At 43.4% G+C, this 18465-nt stretch overlaps 1 protein-coding gene across 1 annotated transcript in view; it reads left to right on the top strand.

Annotated features, from left to right (window-relative positions):
• Window positions 1-1892: 1892 nt before the first annotated feature.
• TTC9 (tetratricopeptide repeat domain 9) overlaps window positions 1893-18465 on the top strand; it is a 28693-nt gene continuing 12120 nt past the window's right edge. The window contains exon 1 of the mRNA XM_056851636.1: window positions 1893-2256. Within this exon, the coding sequence (XP_056707614.1) occupies window positions 1893-2256 (364 nt within the window). The remainder of the gene's footprint in view (window positions 2257-18465) is intronic.

Here is an 18465-nt window from a genome sequence, read left to right as displayed (position 1 = left end):
TCCCAATGCCCATTAAGGGTGTTTCTGAAATGTATCACTTTTCACAGCACATCCACCGGAGTTGCTCTCTGTGATCTTTATTGGTGTCTGGCACTTGTGTTTTTGCACAGCTCTTTCATACTGTGATGGGGTGGGACAATCGCCACGATGCTCCATGCCCACCTCACATCTGTCTAGCCTGCAGGCTGGGCTTAGGTTTGGGCCGGGAGGTTGTGATGGCAACAGTCCAGAGAAATGGCTGGGTAAGCTTGTGGCATGCTGGGGAAGTCCTGTTGGATAGCAAACCATTCAGCCCCTGGCAGCCTAAGTGGAAACATGGCAGATGTGCCACTGAGGACAGGATTAAGCAGGTACCAGGGAACTGGGCAGATTGGAGCGTGAGGATTCTTGGGGAATGGGAGTCTTGTGGTTACTTTCTGAAATAGCTATCTTGGCAGAAATATGGGGTTGGGGGGAAGAGCAACAAGGGAGTGATGATGCAGGCGACTTGATTCATAAGGAGGACCTAAACATTCTAGTTGGGAATATGAAATATTTTAAATATAAAAATTTGTGAGCTGATGTCTCATTCCTAAATGCACTCCACTGTCATGTTCTGAAATAAGAAGCATCCCCCCTATTTTAAAAAGGTGAGGTGGTACCCGGGCTGCTCCCTGGGTAATGGGAACTGGAAGGCTAGTGGGATGAAACAAGAAACATCTCCTAAAGGTTTGGAGGCGCTCAAGGGGAGAAGGGACCAAACTCTTGGCATCCTCTCCAACCCTGGCCCCCACCAAATCATTCCAAGTGTCAGCTTTCCAGAGGGCACCCCACATCCTCAGCCTGTGCCCATACATGGCGTGCACACGCATCCTTTATACAGCACTCCCTTGTATCTGTGTGGTGGGCCGGGCAGGCATCCTATCGAAGGTCTTCAAGCACAGCCCCCACAGCATTCCCGTCTTCTTTCCCTTTAGCCCCTCAGCTTTCTAGATAGGGTCGCCAACCTCCAGGTACTAGCTGGAGATCTCCCGCTATTGCAACCGATCTCCAGCCGACAGAGATCAGTTCCCCTGGAGAAAACGGCCGCTTTGGCAATTGTTCTCTATGGCATCGAAGCCCCTCCCCAAACCCCGCCCTCCTCAGGCTCCGCCCCAAAAACCTCCCGCCGGTGGCCCAGAAGGACCTGGCAACCCTATTTCTAGAAAATGAAGCCTGCCCCTTTAAAAACCCAAGCGCCTCGCTGTAAACACCAAGAAGGCGCGTTGGGCTCGTTCTTGTGGTGCGCGCGTGTTCTGGCTACGTCACTTCATAGATTTCCCTCCCCCCTCAAATTCAGGCTGGGGGGGGTGGAGGGTGAAGGGGTATCTTTTTGGATTGTATAATTTAGTAATCATGAATGTAATAATTAAGGTATGCAGAAACCCTTCTGTATTTTGTATTTTCTTTTTGTATTTGTTATGTTGATTTCATTGTATTTGTTTTGTTTTTGTTTTGTGTTATAAAAATTAATAAAAATTATATATATATATATATATATATATATATAAAAATTCAGGCTGGGGGCTCCCTGCCTCAGCCCCCCCCCTTCCCTCCTCTCCCGCCTATGAGCGAGCAGCTTCTTCCGGGCGAGCAATCTTGGTCCCCCTCGCCCCCCAAGAGGGGAGCCGGCCAGACAGCCTGCAGGTGGCGGGCGGGGAGGCGGTGGCGGCGGCGGCGGCGCTCCCCTGGCAGCCGGAGCATGGGAGCCAGCAGCCCGGCCGAGCCAAGGGGTGGCACCCGCGCCAGCCAGCCAGGAGGCTGCGCTGCCTTTTGAGTCGGGAGGGAGGCGGAGGCTGGACCCCGCCGCTGTGCTGCGCTGCGCTGCGCTGCGCTGTGCTGCGGGAGCCAGGCGGAGCAAAGGAGCGGCGGGCATGGAGAGGAAGAGTCCCGCTGCCGCGGGGAAGCCGAACCCCAGCAGCCGGGCGGCGGCCGACGGGCACTGCGCCCTGGGCGGCGGCGGCGGGGGGGCGGCGCGGGGCGGCGCCGCGGAGCCCGACGAGCTCCTCCGGCGGGCGCTGGACTTCAAGAGCCAAGGGGCGCAGTGCTACAAGGAGAAGAAATGCCGCGAGGCCATCGGCAAGTACCACCGCGCGCTGCTGGAGCTGAAGGGGCTGCTGCCGGCCCAGGACGAGCGCCCGGGCGAAGCCGCCGCCGGCCGCGCCGCCGCCGGCCTCAGCGACGAGCAGCGGCGGCTGCTGGAGAGCATCGAGGTGGACTGCTACAACAGCCTGGCAGGTCGGTGGCGGCGGGAGGCGCCGGCGGGGCGGGGTGGGGAGACCTGGGGCGAAAAGGCGCCGTCGCTGGAGCCTCCTTTCTTCCCTGTTCCAGCCAGGATTCAGCCAGGATCGAACGCACGAACGTTCTAACGTTCGTGCGTTCGATCCTGGCTGGATCCTGGCTGGAACAGGGAAGAACGTTCGTGCGTTCGATCCTGGCTGAACGTTCTTCGAACGTTCGTGCGTTCGATCCTGGCTGAACCCTGGCTGGAACAGGGAAAGAAAGGAGGCTCAAGCGACCGCGCGTTGTCGCCCCTTGGCTTCGCCGCTCTCTTCGATGCCCCTTTCCCCCCCCCTCGGAAGCCTCCCAACTCGGCCCGGGGGGCTGATGGTGGAGTGCTGAGAACCTGGCTGGGGGGAAAGGGGCCTCGAGAGGGCGGCGGAACCCTCCCGTGCCTTTTCGCCCCATGTCTCCCGGCCGCAGATCGCGGCGGGTGGGGGAGACGATTGGGCAAGGGCAGCAGCCACAGTGCCGGGAAGAGTTCGTGGCCACCCGGCGGCCGAGTGAGAACCGCGGCTCTGGGGAACCCAGGGAAAGGTTTGCCGCGGTTTCCACGGGGTCAGGGCGGATTTGGTCAAGGTCCTTCGGCCAGACAGCAACAGATGCGCGCTGTTTATTTAGGAGGGGCGGGAGGGGGGGTTCTCGGAGGTCTACTTTGTACAGAGGAGGGCCATTTACGCAGGGGAGGTTTTGCCTTGGGTTTGCCGCTCTCTAGATGCACATTTCCCCCCATCCGAATTCTCAAAACTCAACAATAAGCCCCCCTGCAGAGTTTTGAGAATTTGGATGGGGGGGAATGTGCATATGGGGAGCGGCAAACCCAAGGCAAAACCTCCCCTGCATAAATGGCCCTAGGAAAGGAGTCACCAGGACAAGGGTGACAGCAGGAAAACATTGAACTCTTAAGGTACAAGCAGAGGCTGGAGTGGACTAGAGTCCATTTTGTCAGATGTGTGAAGGGTTGAGGGGCTGTGGCTCAGTGGTGGGGCATCTGCTTGGCATGCAGAAGGTCCCAGGTTCAATCCCCGGCATCTCCAGCTAAAGGGGCTAGGCAAGTAGGTGATGTGAAAGACCTCTGTTTGAGACCCTGGAAAGCCGCTGCCAGTCTGAGTACACAATACTGGCTTTGATGGACCAAGGATCTGATTCAGCCGGTGGGGAAATGCTGCTCCATGCCTCAGAAGAAGCAGTTTTCTTCCATGAAATCTTATTCTGGAACAAATCTGTAATCACTTATGTGTTGTGAGATTCTTTGATTTTTTAAAATTGTCTAATGTTGCATTTGTCCCTGGGCGAAAAATATGGGTGACTGCAGCTGCACTGTTTTTGACTTTGCTTCTATAGGGAGTGAGGGCTAAAGATTTAAGCCCGAGGCTTCACAGAAAAGATGGACTTTGAGGAAGGATCTGAAAGTACCCTTACCTTAAAAAGTAAAGACTTCCATAACTGCTTATGGAGGAGAGAGAAGATTGGGTAGATAGCATTCAGCATACAGACCTTGAAATACATCTGCAGTGATACCTAACACATCCAAATACTAACTTGCAGTCCTGTATGGCAGTAAGCACAAGGAGGGTGGCAACTTTAAAATTATGTATCCTTCAAAAATTACACTCCCTGTACTCTTCCTGAGGCTGGTCTGCATTTTTCTTCCAGTAGGACCTTAGAGACCAACAAGGGAGCTTTGACTCTCAAAGGTTTATACCCCAAAAACCTTGTTGGTCTCTAAGGTGGACTCCAGTCTAGCTTTTCTATTGCAGGTCAGCACAACCTACCCTCTGAAACCCAAACCGGACTTGGCTTTTCTGTGTGTGTTGATGACCATGATATAATGGGGAGATAACTGCTTAAGTTCTAATGCAACCAAGCTTCTCTTTCTTCTACCTTCTCAGGCTTTTAATTACTCATTTTATTACTGATACGTTATCAGTGCATAAGAATCATAGAGCATTGAAGCCTTATGGAGACGATGGTTGCCGTATATTTACAAATGCATCAATTCTATTCTATTTAAAAGGATAAAGAAATTATGAGGATGATGTGGCATGTGGTACAGGCAGCGTTTGTTAGCATCACTTTGCACATTGTTCAAAGGCGGTGGGGGGGATTCTATTAAGAGAGAGTCCATTCAAGGAAGGCGTTTCTGGTCTGCTCCCGTGACATTCTGAGATTCAGCTCACCAGGTCTGGCATGCGAATCCTGCATTGGGATTTATTTCCTAAGCTGTATGATCCAGCCTCCCCCCCCGCCCCTGGCCACAATCATACAGCTAGCTGTTCTGATGCTTTGTCAGTTCTGCCTTCCAGTGGGCCTTCTAACAGGGGTAAGAAGGGGGGCATGCCAGAGCACCCTCTCAGCCTTTTCCTGCCTATAGGAACAATGCCTCATAGGTCACTTTGCTGCTCTCTGAGCATGGCTGCTTTTCCAGGATGGAAGTGTGAGAGAGTAAAGAATCAGGAGTGCTCTTTTGCTGTTTGCTAGCTGGGATAGCCCAGGCTAGCCTGATCTTGTCAGATCTCAGAAGCTAAGCAGGGTTGACCCAGGCTAACATTTGGATGGGAGATCTCCAAGGAATACCAGGGTCATGACGTGGAGGCAGGCAATGGCAAACCACCTCCAAATGTCTCTTGCCTGGAAAACCCTACAAGGTCATCATAAGTCAGCTGTGACTTGACGGCAAAAAAAGTTATTATTTCCTTCTTGAGATACATCTCAGGACTGCTTCACACATGCATGTACATAAGATGACACCTCATCATTCGTTGACTCACAGCTCAACCCATGAATAACATCTATGAGAAGGCTGAGCGTTGTCAGATGACATGAAAGCTCCATCTGTGGTGCTTGAGCTGTGATAGGGAGGGGGCGTGGCTCCATGGTAAAGCACAAGCTTTGCATGCAGAAGGTCCCAAGTTTGATCCCTGGCATGGCCAGGTAAGGGTTGCCGTTGGTATGAAATATCTCCTCTGCCAGAGACCCTGGAAAACTGCTGCCCATCAGAGTATAGCAGACAGTAACAGATTAAATGGACCAGTACTCTGACTTGGTATAACACAGCTTCATATGATACAGCTTCATATGACACAGCTTCAAATTATCAATTGATGGAGCAAATCACTGAGTGATTGATGTGTATGTGTGAACTACTCCTAAAACAATGCTGAGTTGCTGCTGCTGTAAGTGCGCACACAAGCAGCCTCTACTGATGCATCATTTATAAATCAGTGGAGTGTTGCATCTTCTTCTATCCAGTATAAATGATTTAAAGAAAATATAAACGATTGAATGTATAGAGAGAGAATTTTGAGAACATCGTTCCTTCTTATTCTTAAGCATCGTATGCAGATTGAAATGCCAGTCCTGGAATCCTCTCTTAAGTATAATTCTGTGTCTGTAAAAAGAAAAAGGCAAGCTCAACTCTCTTTGCTTGCTCTCGTCTCGCATTGCATTCCATGCTTGCAACTACTGTACGGATTGTCAGTGCTATAGCATCAATAATTCAGCAAATGCTGAAGTGCTCCCTAGTTTTGAGGGGGAAAAAAGATATAGCTAACTGGAAATATATCTGCATCGGCAGTACAGAGATACCACCCCAACAGTTATCAGGAAGATGAAGGAGTTTGGGAGAAGGAGGTGGCATCATGGCTACTGAATATTTCTGCTGAGCCTCTCCAGTTCCCTTGCCGAAAATGGCTACCCTGGGGTGCAGAAGTGTTTTGCATGACAATAGCAGCTTATATTCTGATGCATTAGTTTTCATTTCCTGTTCTGCTTTGTTACTCTCTCAATTTCTGATGTTACTAAGTCAGAGCATCAAATGGAGTACACATTTCTGGCAGTTTCCCCAGACATTTCTGTCTCTAGCTTCATGCCTACAACTTGCAGGAAGAGTGCACAAAGCGCGTTCAGTAGCATTACTAGCACATCGTTTGGTGCAAGACAAATGAGAGATGTTTGCATGCCACTCTAAACTGCCTCTCACTGCTAATCCCATTCTAGTACTTTACTAGTATACATTGGGAGCATTCCTCTCTATAGATGGTAGATAATTCCATAAAAAGAATGCTTTTGAAACTGTGCCTGCCCACTCTTTCCATGTCCATTTGATCCACCTCTCCCCATTTCTGTGCCATGGTACAACTTTGTACCTCTGCCCTGAGTGACTGATCTGTGCCATGGCACTATGTTACCCTTCAGCACTGGTGTGTTGTCCAAGGTCAGCTTTCAATGTCAGCTCAACACAGTGGATGATAATAGTACTGTGGCTGTGGGACCTCATCTTCTGTATATAACTTGCTATTACAGTGAGTGTTAGAATCAGCCCATTCAAGCACAACATTATTAACCTTAGTGTCAAGGACAACCTGAGCCACACCTCAAGAGAGCTGGCATGGTGTAGTGATTAAAAGTGGTGGTTTGGCGCATTGGACTCTAATCTGGAGAACCAGGTTTGATTCCCCACTCCTCCACATGAGTGGCTGACGCTAATCTGGTGAACCAGGTTGGTTTCCCCACTCCTCCACATGAAGCCTGTTGGGTGACCTTGGGCTAGTCATAGCTCTCTCCGAATTCTCTCAGCCCCACCTACCTCACAAGATGTCTGTTGTGGGGAGGGGAAGGGAAGGTGATTGTAAGCCGGTTTGATTCTTCCTTAAGTCGTAGAGAAAGTCGGCATATAAAAACGAACTCTTCTTCTTCTTCTTCTTCTTCTTCTTTGGCATATGGGTAGATGTTGAAGTGAATGGGTTGAAATGGGACTACAGCCAAACAATCTGGCATACTTAATTTGTGGGTCAAAATGATGGGGCGTTTGCCTTCTGATCGTATCAAGTCCCACAGCAGCACAAGGATATTTGTAACACTTTTGTCTTCAGCAGCATTACATACACTTGCAGAGCAACAAACGGGAGATGAACCACACCTTGACTTCAATACAATGTTTAAAAGTGAAATCTGCACAGCATTGCACTGTTAGAGTTTTAACATGTGGTGACTTAAAATTAATTTTTTAAGGAAGACAGACTGGCCTATCAGAATGGAGAACCTCTCATCAAACTAGAAGCTCTGCTTAGTTCCATTGGGTGATTTACACCAGGTTTTTTTTGTTTTGTTCTGATGTCTGGCAGAAGGGCAAAAGAACAGGGAAGCTCCTGAAGAAGTGCTCTAATACTTCAGATTTTTTTAAGGATGTCAAGGAAGGAATACTTTGCACATATCCCTAGAATCAGGGTGACATGGTATACCAATGCACTCTTCAGGAAAGAGGCTCTTTCCCCCGACTGCAAGGTGCCGTGTGTGTGTGTGTGTGTGTGTGTGTGTGTAGTGCCGTCAAGTCGCAGCCGACTTATGGCGACCCCTTTTGGGGTTTTCATGGCAAGAGACTAACAGAGGTGGTTTGCCAGTGCCTTCCTCTGCACAGCAACCCTGGTATTCCTTGGTGGTCTCCCATCCAAATACTAACCAGGGCTGACCCTGCTTAGCTTCTGAGATCTGATGAGATCAGGCTAGCCTGGGCATGCCTTAGGCTGGTGGAAAACAATCCATTACAGCTACAACTTTCTCCATCTTCTGTCTTCCTTAAAAATTCAGTTTGTTATAATTTCTCCACACTTTCCTTCCTTTCTAACCCACTGCTGAAGTTTGTGCTACACTTGGGCTGTTAAAGCATCTGTGGTGGCCCAAATAACTTGGTGGTGGTTTCAGGAAGGCTGTTTGGTCTGCCTCTATCTTTTGCCAACCCTTGAGATCCAGCATGGTGTAGTGGTTAGGAGCAGCAGAATCTAATCTGGACAACCGGGTTTGTTTCCCCACTTCTATACATGAAGCCTGCTAAGTGACCTTGGTCTAGTCACAGATGTCTCAGAACTCTCTCAACCCCACCTACCTCACAAGGTCCTGTTGTGGGGAGAGGAAGGCAAGGCAATTGTAAGCCAGTTTGAGACCACTTAAAGGTAGAGAAAACGAGGTATAAAAACTCTCCTCCTCCTCCTCCTCACCCCCTTCTAGTTGGGCAAATCTGTCTCCCTCTCTGCAGCAAGGGAGTGAAGGGCAGGGGCAGGATAAATTCATAATCTTACAGTAAACTCACACTAAGATAATCTTGAGGGTTTTTTTTAAACCTTGATTGTTTCAGCCCTAGTTGAACAACTTAAAGAGGCTGTGACACAACCAGAGCAAGGGAGCAAGAGATGTTAGCATGGAATTCGTGAAGAAGGGAGGGAGAGTGGCATATACCAATCAAGTGGGCTGTTTGGCATGATATAGCTCATGCATATTTCTTTGACACCCCTGAACAATGGAGAGCTGGCTTCCATTTGCAATTGGTAAGTCATTTTCACTTATTATCACTTTGGTGGTTTTATCTCATGTACCAGGAGCGCATGCTACCTGCAATCTTCTTGGCATGCATGGTTGCCATTTTGTGTGAAGAAGACAATGCACATATTTTCCAACTTCAATACAAGCAAACAGAAATCCAGATAACTGAGGGTACATGCCTGCTGGAAAATATGCGCACTGCCCAATTCACACAGATTGGTGAACATGTGTATTGACAGGAATGTGTATAGCACATTCTCCCATTATTAGAGGTAGGAGCATCAAAGTCATAACAACTGAAAAATGGCTACTTGTTTACATGCAAAGCTTTGTTCTATGGAAGGGGCTGCCCGCTTGGCCTACTGACTAAAGTATATGAACCGGAGAGTTCTAGATTCAAGTTCCAAGTTGACTGGATGTCTGTTTAAGACTTGGTCTGCAGGCAGGATGCTTTATCTCCGTCTGGGCTTCCCTATCTATCCTCCCCCATTCAGCTGGAAATTAATGAGATATGGAAATGGGTACATGCCCTGAGCCTTAAGGGCAGGTAGGCTGTGCATCTCAACAGTTAGTTCATTTGCATCCACTTTAGCCGCTGGCGGCAGCACTGCATTCTTCAGCTGCATCACAGCACAAGCCCTCAGCAGGACATTGGCTGAAACCCTGCTTTGCCGCATGTTACCAGGGCTTGCCACAGTAGCAGATTCTCTGAGTAAGCTTTTTGATCAACACATACCAAAGCAGCTGCTTCCTGAAACTATAGAGCAGGCGACATGAAACATTGAAAAGTCTCTTGTACAACACAAAGTCACGTCATTTCAGCAAATGATTACAAGGCAAACAGAGTTTTGAGCAACAATTTGGCGATGACTCACTGCTTGCCTATGACTTTGAGCAAGGAAAGGCCTTGACCTTCTTTTGCTACAAGCAGAATGAAATTATATATAGTTGAGAAGGGGAGGCAAGGCAAGGCACCATGGTATAGTCCAATCTTGTCAGCCCTCAGAGGTTAAGCAGGGTGAGTACTTGGAAGGGAGACTTCCAAGGGAGATTCTGCAGAGGAAGGCAATGGCAAACCACCTCTGCTTCTCACTTGCCTTGAAAGCCCCTTGCTGGGGTTGCCATAAGTCGGCTGTGACTTGATGGCTCTTTACACACACACACACACACACACACTCTTATTAATGTAGCTGTTGTTTCCCCTGACCTTTCCCCATGTGATATAAATATATTTTCCATTAAATGTACAGAACAATAGGCATTGCTGAAAATGAATATAAGAGATACTATCAACATGCCAGCAGTTATTAGAAGATTCTGAATTTATTCCATATTTTTATAGGTGCTGTGCCTGTCCAACAATTAAAGGATCCAAAGGAAAAGAATAATCTACCGGTATATCTCTTGTCACTTTATTACTTCTCCTCAATGATAGTGATTCAGATAACACAATTCAAGTTTCTTTGTCTTGGCTGTAAACTTTAACAAAATTCAAGATTATAAAATATAAAACAGCTGCAACGTACACAAAATCTCACATTCACATAAGTAGGTGCAAAAAAATTGATGTTCTCAAAATGAATAACATAACCATTATTCTCAGATGTCAAACTTGCTGTATAGTGTGTGGGAAGCAAGAAAATTCTGGGGAGAGTTAACAGCTGCCAAAACAAAATCTGCTACCTTTAGCATAACCTATTTGTCAACAGATATTCCAACATTTGCACAGTAGGCCAATAGCTGTGAAATAAACCTCTGCCTTGGATTTTCTGTGACTGGACAAAGAAACAAGCCATGACAGATGTAACCCATCGGTTGGAGCCAGCGCAAAATTTCCACTTGCTCTACAGCTCTTGCGCGAGTGGAAGCACAAGCAAAAGACTGAGCCCTTGTGCTGCCAAACCCACTTATGTTTCCACGTGCACAAAATCTTGTGCTACTGATTTCTGGGTATTATAATACAGACCCTGACATGGGTGGCGCCGGCTAGCCTAGTCTCATCAGATCTCGGAAGCTAAGCTGGGTCGTCTCTGGTTAGGAGACTACCCAGGAAATTCAGGGTTCCTGTGCAGTAGCGTTGCAGGGTCCCTCTTCGCCACCAGCAGGAGGTTTTTGGGGCGGAGCCTGAGGAGGGAAGGGTTTGGGGAGGGGAGGGACTTCAATGCCATAGAGTTCAGTTGCCAAAGTGGCCATTTTCTCCAGGTGAACTGATCTCTATTGGCTGGAGATCAGTTGTGATAGCAGGAGATCTCCAGCTAGTACCTGGTGTCTCTACTGTGCAGAGACAGGCAGAGGCAACCTTCTTTGTTCATTTGTTGCCTTGAAAACTCTCCAGAGACACCATAAGTCAACTGCAACTTGACAGCACTTTCCATCACCACCATAATATATCAGGAGGAAAGTTCTAGGTGTTGCACAAGATATTGCATAGGCAGAACTGCTGAGTCCATTTATGTTTCTGCTTGCTCATCACTGGATCCAAGCCTATATGTCACCATTGCCACATACAAAAAAGGGAGAGATTATAACGATTTTATACCACCTAGTATCAATTTCCAGTGGAATTATAAGTACACCATACAATATAATGTGCTATATATAGACAAATGGTCTCTTTCTACTACAAGGGCAAAAAAATGTCCTAGTGACTCAGCAGAATCTTAGGGTTGCATAAAGCTTTGTTCTGTGGAAGAATGCAACAGGCAATTGTCAATTTTCCTAGGCACAAGCCAGAGCCAAGTGGGAGAAGAGAACAAAGATGTTAACTATAGGGATAAAAAACGGAGTAGTGTAACAACTGATCTAGTTTCGAACTCTGTTAGAAACTTGTTTTGTGATCCTGGGCCAGCACTATCAAGATGATAATGAAGCATACCATCTTATGGCAGGGGGAAGGGGTTGAGGATAGTAATTGGTTGCATCAATTTCTTTTTAAAATCTTAATAAACAAAACAAATGTTTCTTAATATGTGGTTATGAAGAGGGCCATTAGTCATTCCAGTTGGAAGGTACGGTATAACTGCAAAGTCTTGGGATATTATTAAATAACCAGATGACCAAATTTGCCAACCTTACACTTAAAAAGATATGCCATAGGAGGTATTTTTATCATCAAATCTTCATTGCCTCAAGAATGGAGGTTGGGGGGACTGAAACGTTATTACAGTCAGACTATTTTTGCAGCAGATCATCATCAGCGAAGGTGGGTGCTTAATTTGCATTTATACGTATATAATTTATTATATGTAGTGATTGCCAGGTAACAGCTGGTATATATATATTACACTTCTTCAGAGATCTCCAGGGAACATGTCCCCCCCCCCCATGCTGTAATCTGAGCGGTCCTTCATTTTTAAGCCCTTTCTCACCAACTGTACATAGTGGGAATTGGGGTAACAGTATTCTGATCAGTATAACTGATCTCCAGTATTCAATGATAGATTTTTTAAAAAGTCTGATTCAACAACATTTAATCTTACATTTCCTCCAAGGAGCACAGCAGGTGTGGTTCTCTCCTCTCTATTTTCTCTTTAGTATAACACTCAAATATAGATTTAGAGATAGGGTTGCCAACTCCAGGTTGGGAAATGCCTGGAGATTTTGGGGGTGGAGCCTGAGGAGGCAGGGTTTGGAGAGGGGAGGGACTTCAATGCCATAGAGTCCAATTGCCAAAGTGGCCATTTTCTCCAGGGGAACTGATCTCTGTTGCCTGGAGATCAAATGTAATCGCGGGAGATCTGCAGCCACCACCTGGACGTTGGCAACCCTATTTAGTGAGCAATTCTAAACAGGTCTACTCAGACCTTTACACAAGTCTATTCAATGGAATTTACTTCCAGGAAAGTTTTCTTAGGATGGCCTAATAAGCTGAGAGAGGAGGACTGCCCTAAGGTGAGCTTCATGGCAAAGCTGAGATTTCTAGTGGGCTGACATTTTAACTGTTGGCGCCTTAGAACTGGTGACTGAGTTTAAGCAATGGGTGCAATCCATGGAAAGTTAAGCATCCTTAAAGTGGTTCCCTGTGGTCATCAAAAACTGCATCCTGAAAGACTGATGTCGCAGAGACACAGCTATGAGTAGATCCCAAGCACTGTCCTGTGTTTACATAGAGCTCCGTTAAGAGTGTTCATCTATCTGGCTGTCTACACTTTAGGGTGGCATTCCACAAAAAAGGTTTTTAAGAAGCTGAGTGTAGGTTCCCCATAGACACATAGCAGCTGTGGGGCCTGGCATTTTGAAAGTCTGTGGGGGCTTGATTCTTCTTGGGACCATGGTGCAGGGAAAGGAGGGGCTTCCGTTTCCCCATATTGTGCTCTTTTGAGATCATTTTCTTGGTTCCTGATCTATTTAGGCACTCCAGGTTCATAATTAACAGTATTTAACCTGGATCAGTTGGCCCTTCAACCATACTTTCCCCCAACCTTGCCCATAAATGTGGATAGAGGCTTTTTTTTTTTATAATAATTTTATTGGTTTTTATAATACAAATTTTCCATGATAGTAAACAACAATAAAAGCAATATAAAATTCAAAATCAAAATTCTAACTCTATGTTGTTATAATTTCTTGAATTCATAACAAAAAAAAACAAATTAGAGGAAAATTTATGACTTCCCCATCACCTCTCTCCGCCTCTTAATAAAATATTCATCCCATCGTAATTGGTCTGATCTTAACTGTTATAAATTCATTTAACTTTCATAGAACATTTTCTATTAATCTAAATGATTATAACTCTTACTATTAATTGTATCTTCTAGATCAGATTAATAAGTATTCTTCCATTTTCCCCAGTTTTAATTCATATTCACAGTATTTCATCCAATCCTCCCATTCCCCTAAGAATCGAACTTTGTCTTTTTCATTTAAAATGGCTGTAAGTTTTGCCATTTCCACCAATTCGAACATTTTCCCAATCCAGTCTTTTTTCTCGGGAATTTCTGCCCCCTTCCATTTTGCTGCATAAAGCAGTCTCGCAGCTGTTGTAGCATAAATCAAAAAAGTTCTTTGTATTAACAAGTCGTCAGGTATCATACTTAATAGCATCATTTCTGGTGTTTTGGGTATATTTTTTTGTACTATTAGTCTCAGTTCATTGTATATCATATCCCAAAAGTCTTTAGCTTTATCACAAGTCCACCACATATGGTGAAAGGAACCAATTTCCTTATTGCATTTCCAACATTTGGGGGATGTCACTTTATATATCTTTGCCATCTTCTTAGGTGTTAAATGCCATCTATACATCATTTTATAAATATTTTCTCGAATTGATTGCGCATTTATTCCTTTCAAGTCTTTTAACCAAAGTCTTTCCCATTTGTTTAAAGGAATATCATGTCCAATATTTTGAGCCCAATCAATCATAGTTGGTTTAATTGTCTCCTGCTCACAATATAATGTTAAGAGTAGATTGCACATTTTAGAGATCAATTTCAGATTGTTCTCTAGTAACATCTTGTGGAAAGGGGACTTTTCTTTAGAAAATCCATTTTTCATATCTTGTACAAAAACTGATTTAATCTGACAATATTGCAACCATTGTAAATCCTCTTTGAGAAATTGAAATTCCTTTAATGAACATTTTTTCCCCTCCCAATTAATTAATTCCTGGTAAATTATGAATTTGTCCGGTCTAAGTGGTCGAAGTGTTAGCATTTCTTGCGGTGAAATCCACATCGGAGTTGTTGGTTCCAAAATATGTTTGTATTTCATCCAGATGCGCAGTAGAGAGGACCTGATTATATGATTCCTAAATGATGCTTGTATCTTAATTTTATCATACCATAAATAGCCATGCCATCCACTAATATTATTAAAGCCTTCAAGCTCCAATAAACGTGTATTTGATAAGGTTATCCAGTCTTTTAGCCATGTTAAGGCTACCGCTTCAGCGTAAAGTTGAAAGTTTGGTAGTGCTAAGCCTCCTCTAACTTTAAGGTCCACCAGATATCTATAAGCAATCCTTGGTTTTTTCCCTTGCCAGATGAAATTTAAAATGTCTTTCCTCCAAGTATCAAAGTATTTAACATGTGATATTATAGGCAAGTTTTGGAATAAGAAGAGCATCCTTGGTAACACATTCATTTGAATTGTTGAAATACGTCCCAATAGTGACAACTTTTTATTTGACCAAATAATCATATCAGTTTTTATTTTACCCCATAATTTAAGATAGTTGTTGGTTAACAATTCTTTGCTCTTCGCTGAGATCCAGATTCCCAAGTATTTAACTTTATTGGCCTTCTCCCAACCTGTAAACGTACTGAATTCCTGTTGTTCTATTTCTGATAAATTTTTGAATATTGTCTTTGTTTTTTCTTGATTGACTTTAAATCCCGATATTTCCCCAAAGTCGTCCAGAGTCTCTTGTAGTAACTTCATTGATTGTGTTGGGTTTTCCAGAATTAACAGGAGGTCATCCGCGAATGCTCTCAATTTAAATTCATGTTTTTTAATTTTTAAACCACGAATGTCCTCCATACTCCTTAGTTTACAACATAGTGTTTCCAACACCAACAAAAATAATAACGGGGACAAAGGACAGCCTTGTCTAGTTCCTTTCTTAATTTGACAATTTTCCGACATTGATTCATTCACCAAAATTTTCGCATGTTGGGATGTATAAATGGCTGATATACCTTTCAAAAAACGGTCTCCAAAATTTAATTTTACCAATGTTTTTTCCATAAAGTCCCATGAGACCATATCAAAGGCTTTTTCCGCATCCAAAAATACAAAGGCGGCTGATCGTTGTATATTCTGGTCATAATATTCTAATGAGTCCAATAAGATTCTTATATTATCTTTAATTTGCCTTCCTGGAACAAAGCCCCCTGATCTTCATGTATAAGGTCTTTGATGAATTTTCTTATCCTATTCGATAAGATCGAGGCATAAATCTTATAGTCCACATTTAACAACGAAATAGGTCTATAATTTGATGTTCTTTCTGGGTCTCTTCCTTCCTTGGGTATCAACGATATGTATGCATGCAACCAAGTTTCTGGGGCTACTCCCTTATCCAAAATTGTATTGCAAAGTGATACAAAGAAGTCTGCTAAGTTGTCCCTAAATGTTCTATAGAATAAAGCAGTTATTCCATCTGGTCCAGGTGTCTTATCCGTCTTTTGTCTCATTATTGCTTCTTGTATTTCTTCCCTTGTGATTGGAGCATCTATCCATTCTCGTTGGTCTGTTGAGAGGATATTCATCTGTATTGAACTTAAAAACTTATCTATTTTCTGTTTTGAAATATTTTCTTTCTGATACAGCTTAGTGTAAAATGAAACAAATTCTTTTTGTATATCTGTAGTTGAATGAACTGGTCCTTTAGCAGTTTGAATTTTTGTTATAATCTTCTTCTGAAATGAGTCTTTCAGTTGTGTTGCTAAAAATTTCCCAGGTTTATTAGCATGTTCAAAATATTTTTGTTTGGCAAATTTTAAGTTTTTGTTCATTTCCTCCATTATGACCAAATTTAATTGATGTTTAGATACAGAAATCTTCATTTGTATTTCATTTTTCTCTTCTTCTTGTAACGCCATAACAAGTTCTTGTTCCAAATTTTGTAAATCCCAAAGTATATTATTGGTAAATTGTAGTTGAGTTTTCCTCCACGCTGCATGTTTCTGTATCATAAATCCTCTTAGAACTGCTTTAAACGCATCCCACACTATATTCAACGTAGTTTCTCCATTAAGATTGACTTCAAAAAAATCTTTAATCAGATCATATAATTCTTTTTGAATCTTATTTTCCTTTAGAAGTTTATCATTCAATCGCCATCTAAATGCTTGTTTATTGTTCCACTCAAATGTAACCGGATTGTGATCAGAGAAAGTTCTTGGTAAAATATGTATTTTACGTAGTTGCGTAAAAATTGATTTACCATGTCTCGCTGAATAAAAGGTATATTCTTTGGCTGTAGTATTCATTGTTCTCCAGATGTCTTGTAATTCCAATTCTGTAGCCATGGTGAAGAAAGTTTTAGGTAAACATCCTTCATTTTCGTCTTTTGCTTTTGATTTTTTATCCAAAATTGGGAGAATAACGCCATTTAAGTCACCCATCAATAAAATCTGGTCATTAGCATACTGAGAGATCAGTTCATGCAATTGTCCATAAAATTTTGTTTTTCCTTCATTGGGAGCATATATTCCTACTACAATCGTCTTTTGCCCCAATATTTTGGTTTTTATAATTACAATTCTCCCTTCGTTGTCTTTATATAGTAGTTCAGGACTAAGGCTAGAATGAGCATATATTACTACTCCCTTAGTTTTTGTTTCGGCCGATGCCACAAATGCTTGTCCAAGCATTTGCCTATCCAAATATTTTTTGTGTTTTTTTGCTATATGAGTCTCTTGTAAACAAATTAGGGAGTATTTATACTTCTGTAGATATTTAAAAATTCTAGCCCTTTTAGTTTTTTCATTCAAACCATTCACATTCCAAGAAATTACTTTTGCCATGGTACAATGATTATTGAAGCAAAATATGCAGTCTATAATTTAGTTCCTCCTGCTGCTCCCTGTGGTTCTTCTTCTTCTTCTTCTTCCTCTTCCTTTTGATCCCCAGTTAATCCTTTAAGATCTGATTTATATTTTCTCAGAAATTTTCCCACATCTGCTGTAGATGTAATTGTCATTTTCATTTCTTTGTAGGTAAAAGCCAAGCCTTGTGGCATAATCCAGCGATATTTGATACCATTAGCTTTCAAAACAGACACAAATTCTTTGTAATTATTCCTCTGTGAGAGTAAATGTCTTGGTATGTCCTTTAATAAAATTAGAGGAATGTCTCCTGCTGACACCGGGTTGTCATAATGCATCTTCATGATCTTATCCTTAATCCTAGTGTCATAGAACACTATCATCAAGTCTCTTGGCTTAGATCTTTTCATTCTAGCAGGTAATGGTATTCTGTATACTCTGTTAATAGCTTGGTTCAATTCTTGTTGATCCATCTGAAACAGGTAAGCCAGATTTGGGATTACAGTTTCTTTGTTGTCTCCCATCATATCTGGAAGGTTGCGCAGACGAAGGTTGGTCTCTCTCACTCTCATCTCCATCATTGCTATTTGATCTTTTACAGTTATCTGATTTAATTGTATTGTTTCAATCTGTTTTTCTTGGCTTACTAATTTTTTCTTTGTATCCTTATGCTCTTCCATCACTTTCTTTATTGATAAGTCCATTGTTTGCATATCTGACTGCATAATGCTCATTTGGGTTTTTACTTCTTTAAGATCTCCTGTTATCACACCCAATTTGTGATCAATAGCTTGAGATGCTTGACCTAGGTTTGTCATCATAGAAGTTAACTGTGCCATCTGTGTAGACATCTGTGTAGACATCTGTTCAAGCTGCTTATTTGTTGCCTCTGTTTGTTTGGCTAGCATATCTTGTAATTTCTTATCCATGGCTAAGACTTGTACTGAGTCCTTGAGTTTAGTATAGGCAGGGCTATGCAATGAGCCAGAACGGGGTCGAGTTCCAGACATTTACATTGGAATAAGACTGGTAAAAATCATGTCTTCAGACAGGGCCCTCCAGGTGGTAGTTAATAGAAGGTAGTTCAATGATCAGCTTGATAATTTTTTCGGTTGAAAAGAGCTAAATTTGGCTTTAAAACAGCTTAATAAAGTTTTGAAATACCAACGAGTTTTATTGGACGCTCTAGGTCGGGTCTACCAGGAAGTATTCCGGAAGTTGTATTTGCCGTGGACCTTCTACCGCCTCATCTCAATGGTTGTTTCCTTTAGGAACTATTTCTGTGTAACTCAAGTGCGACGCGTATCCGGTCCTCCAGCTTGCTTCCTGTTGTTGTGACTCAGATGATAGAGAG

This window comes from Euleptes europaea, chromosome 6 (genome assembly GCF_029931775.1).
Source record: "Euleptes europaea isolate rEulEur1 chromosome 6, rEulEur1.hap1, whole genome shotgun sequence".
Taxonomy (NCBI): Eukaryota; Metazoa; Chordata; class Lepidosauria; order Squamata; family Sphaerodactylidae; genus Euleptes; species Euleptes europaea.
This window is presented reverse-complemented; position numbering and strand designations above follow the sequence as displayed.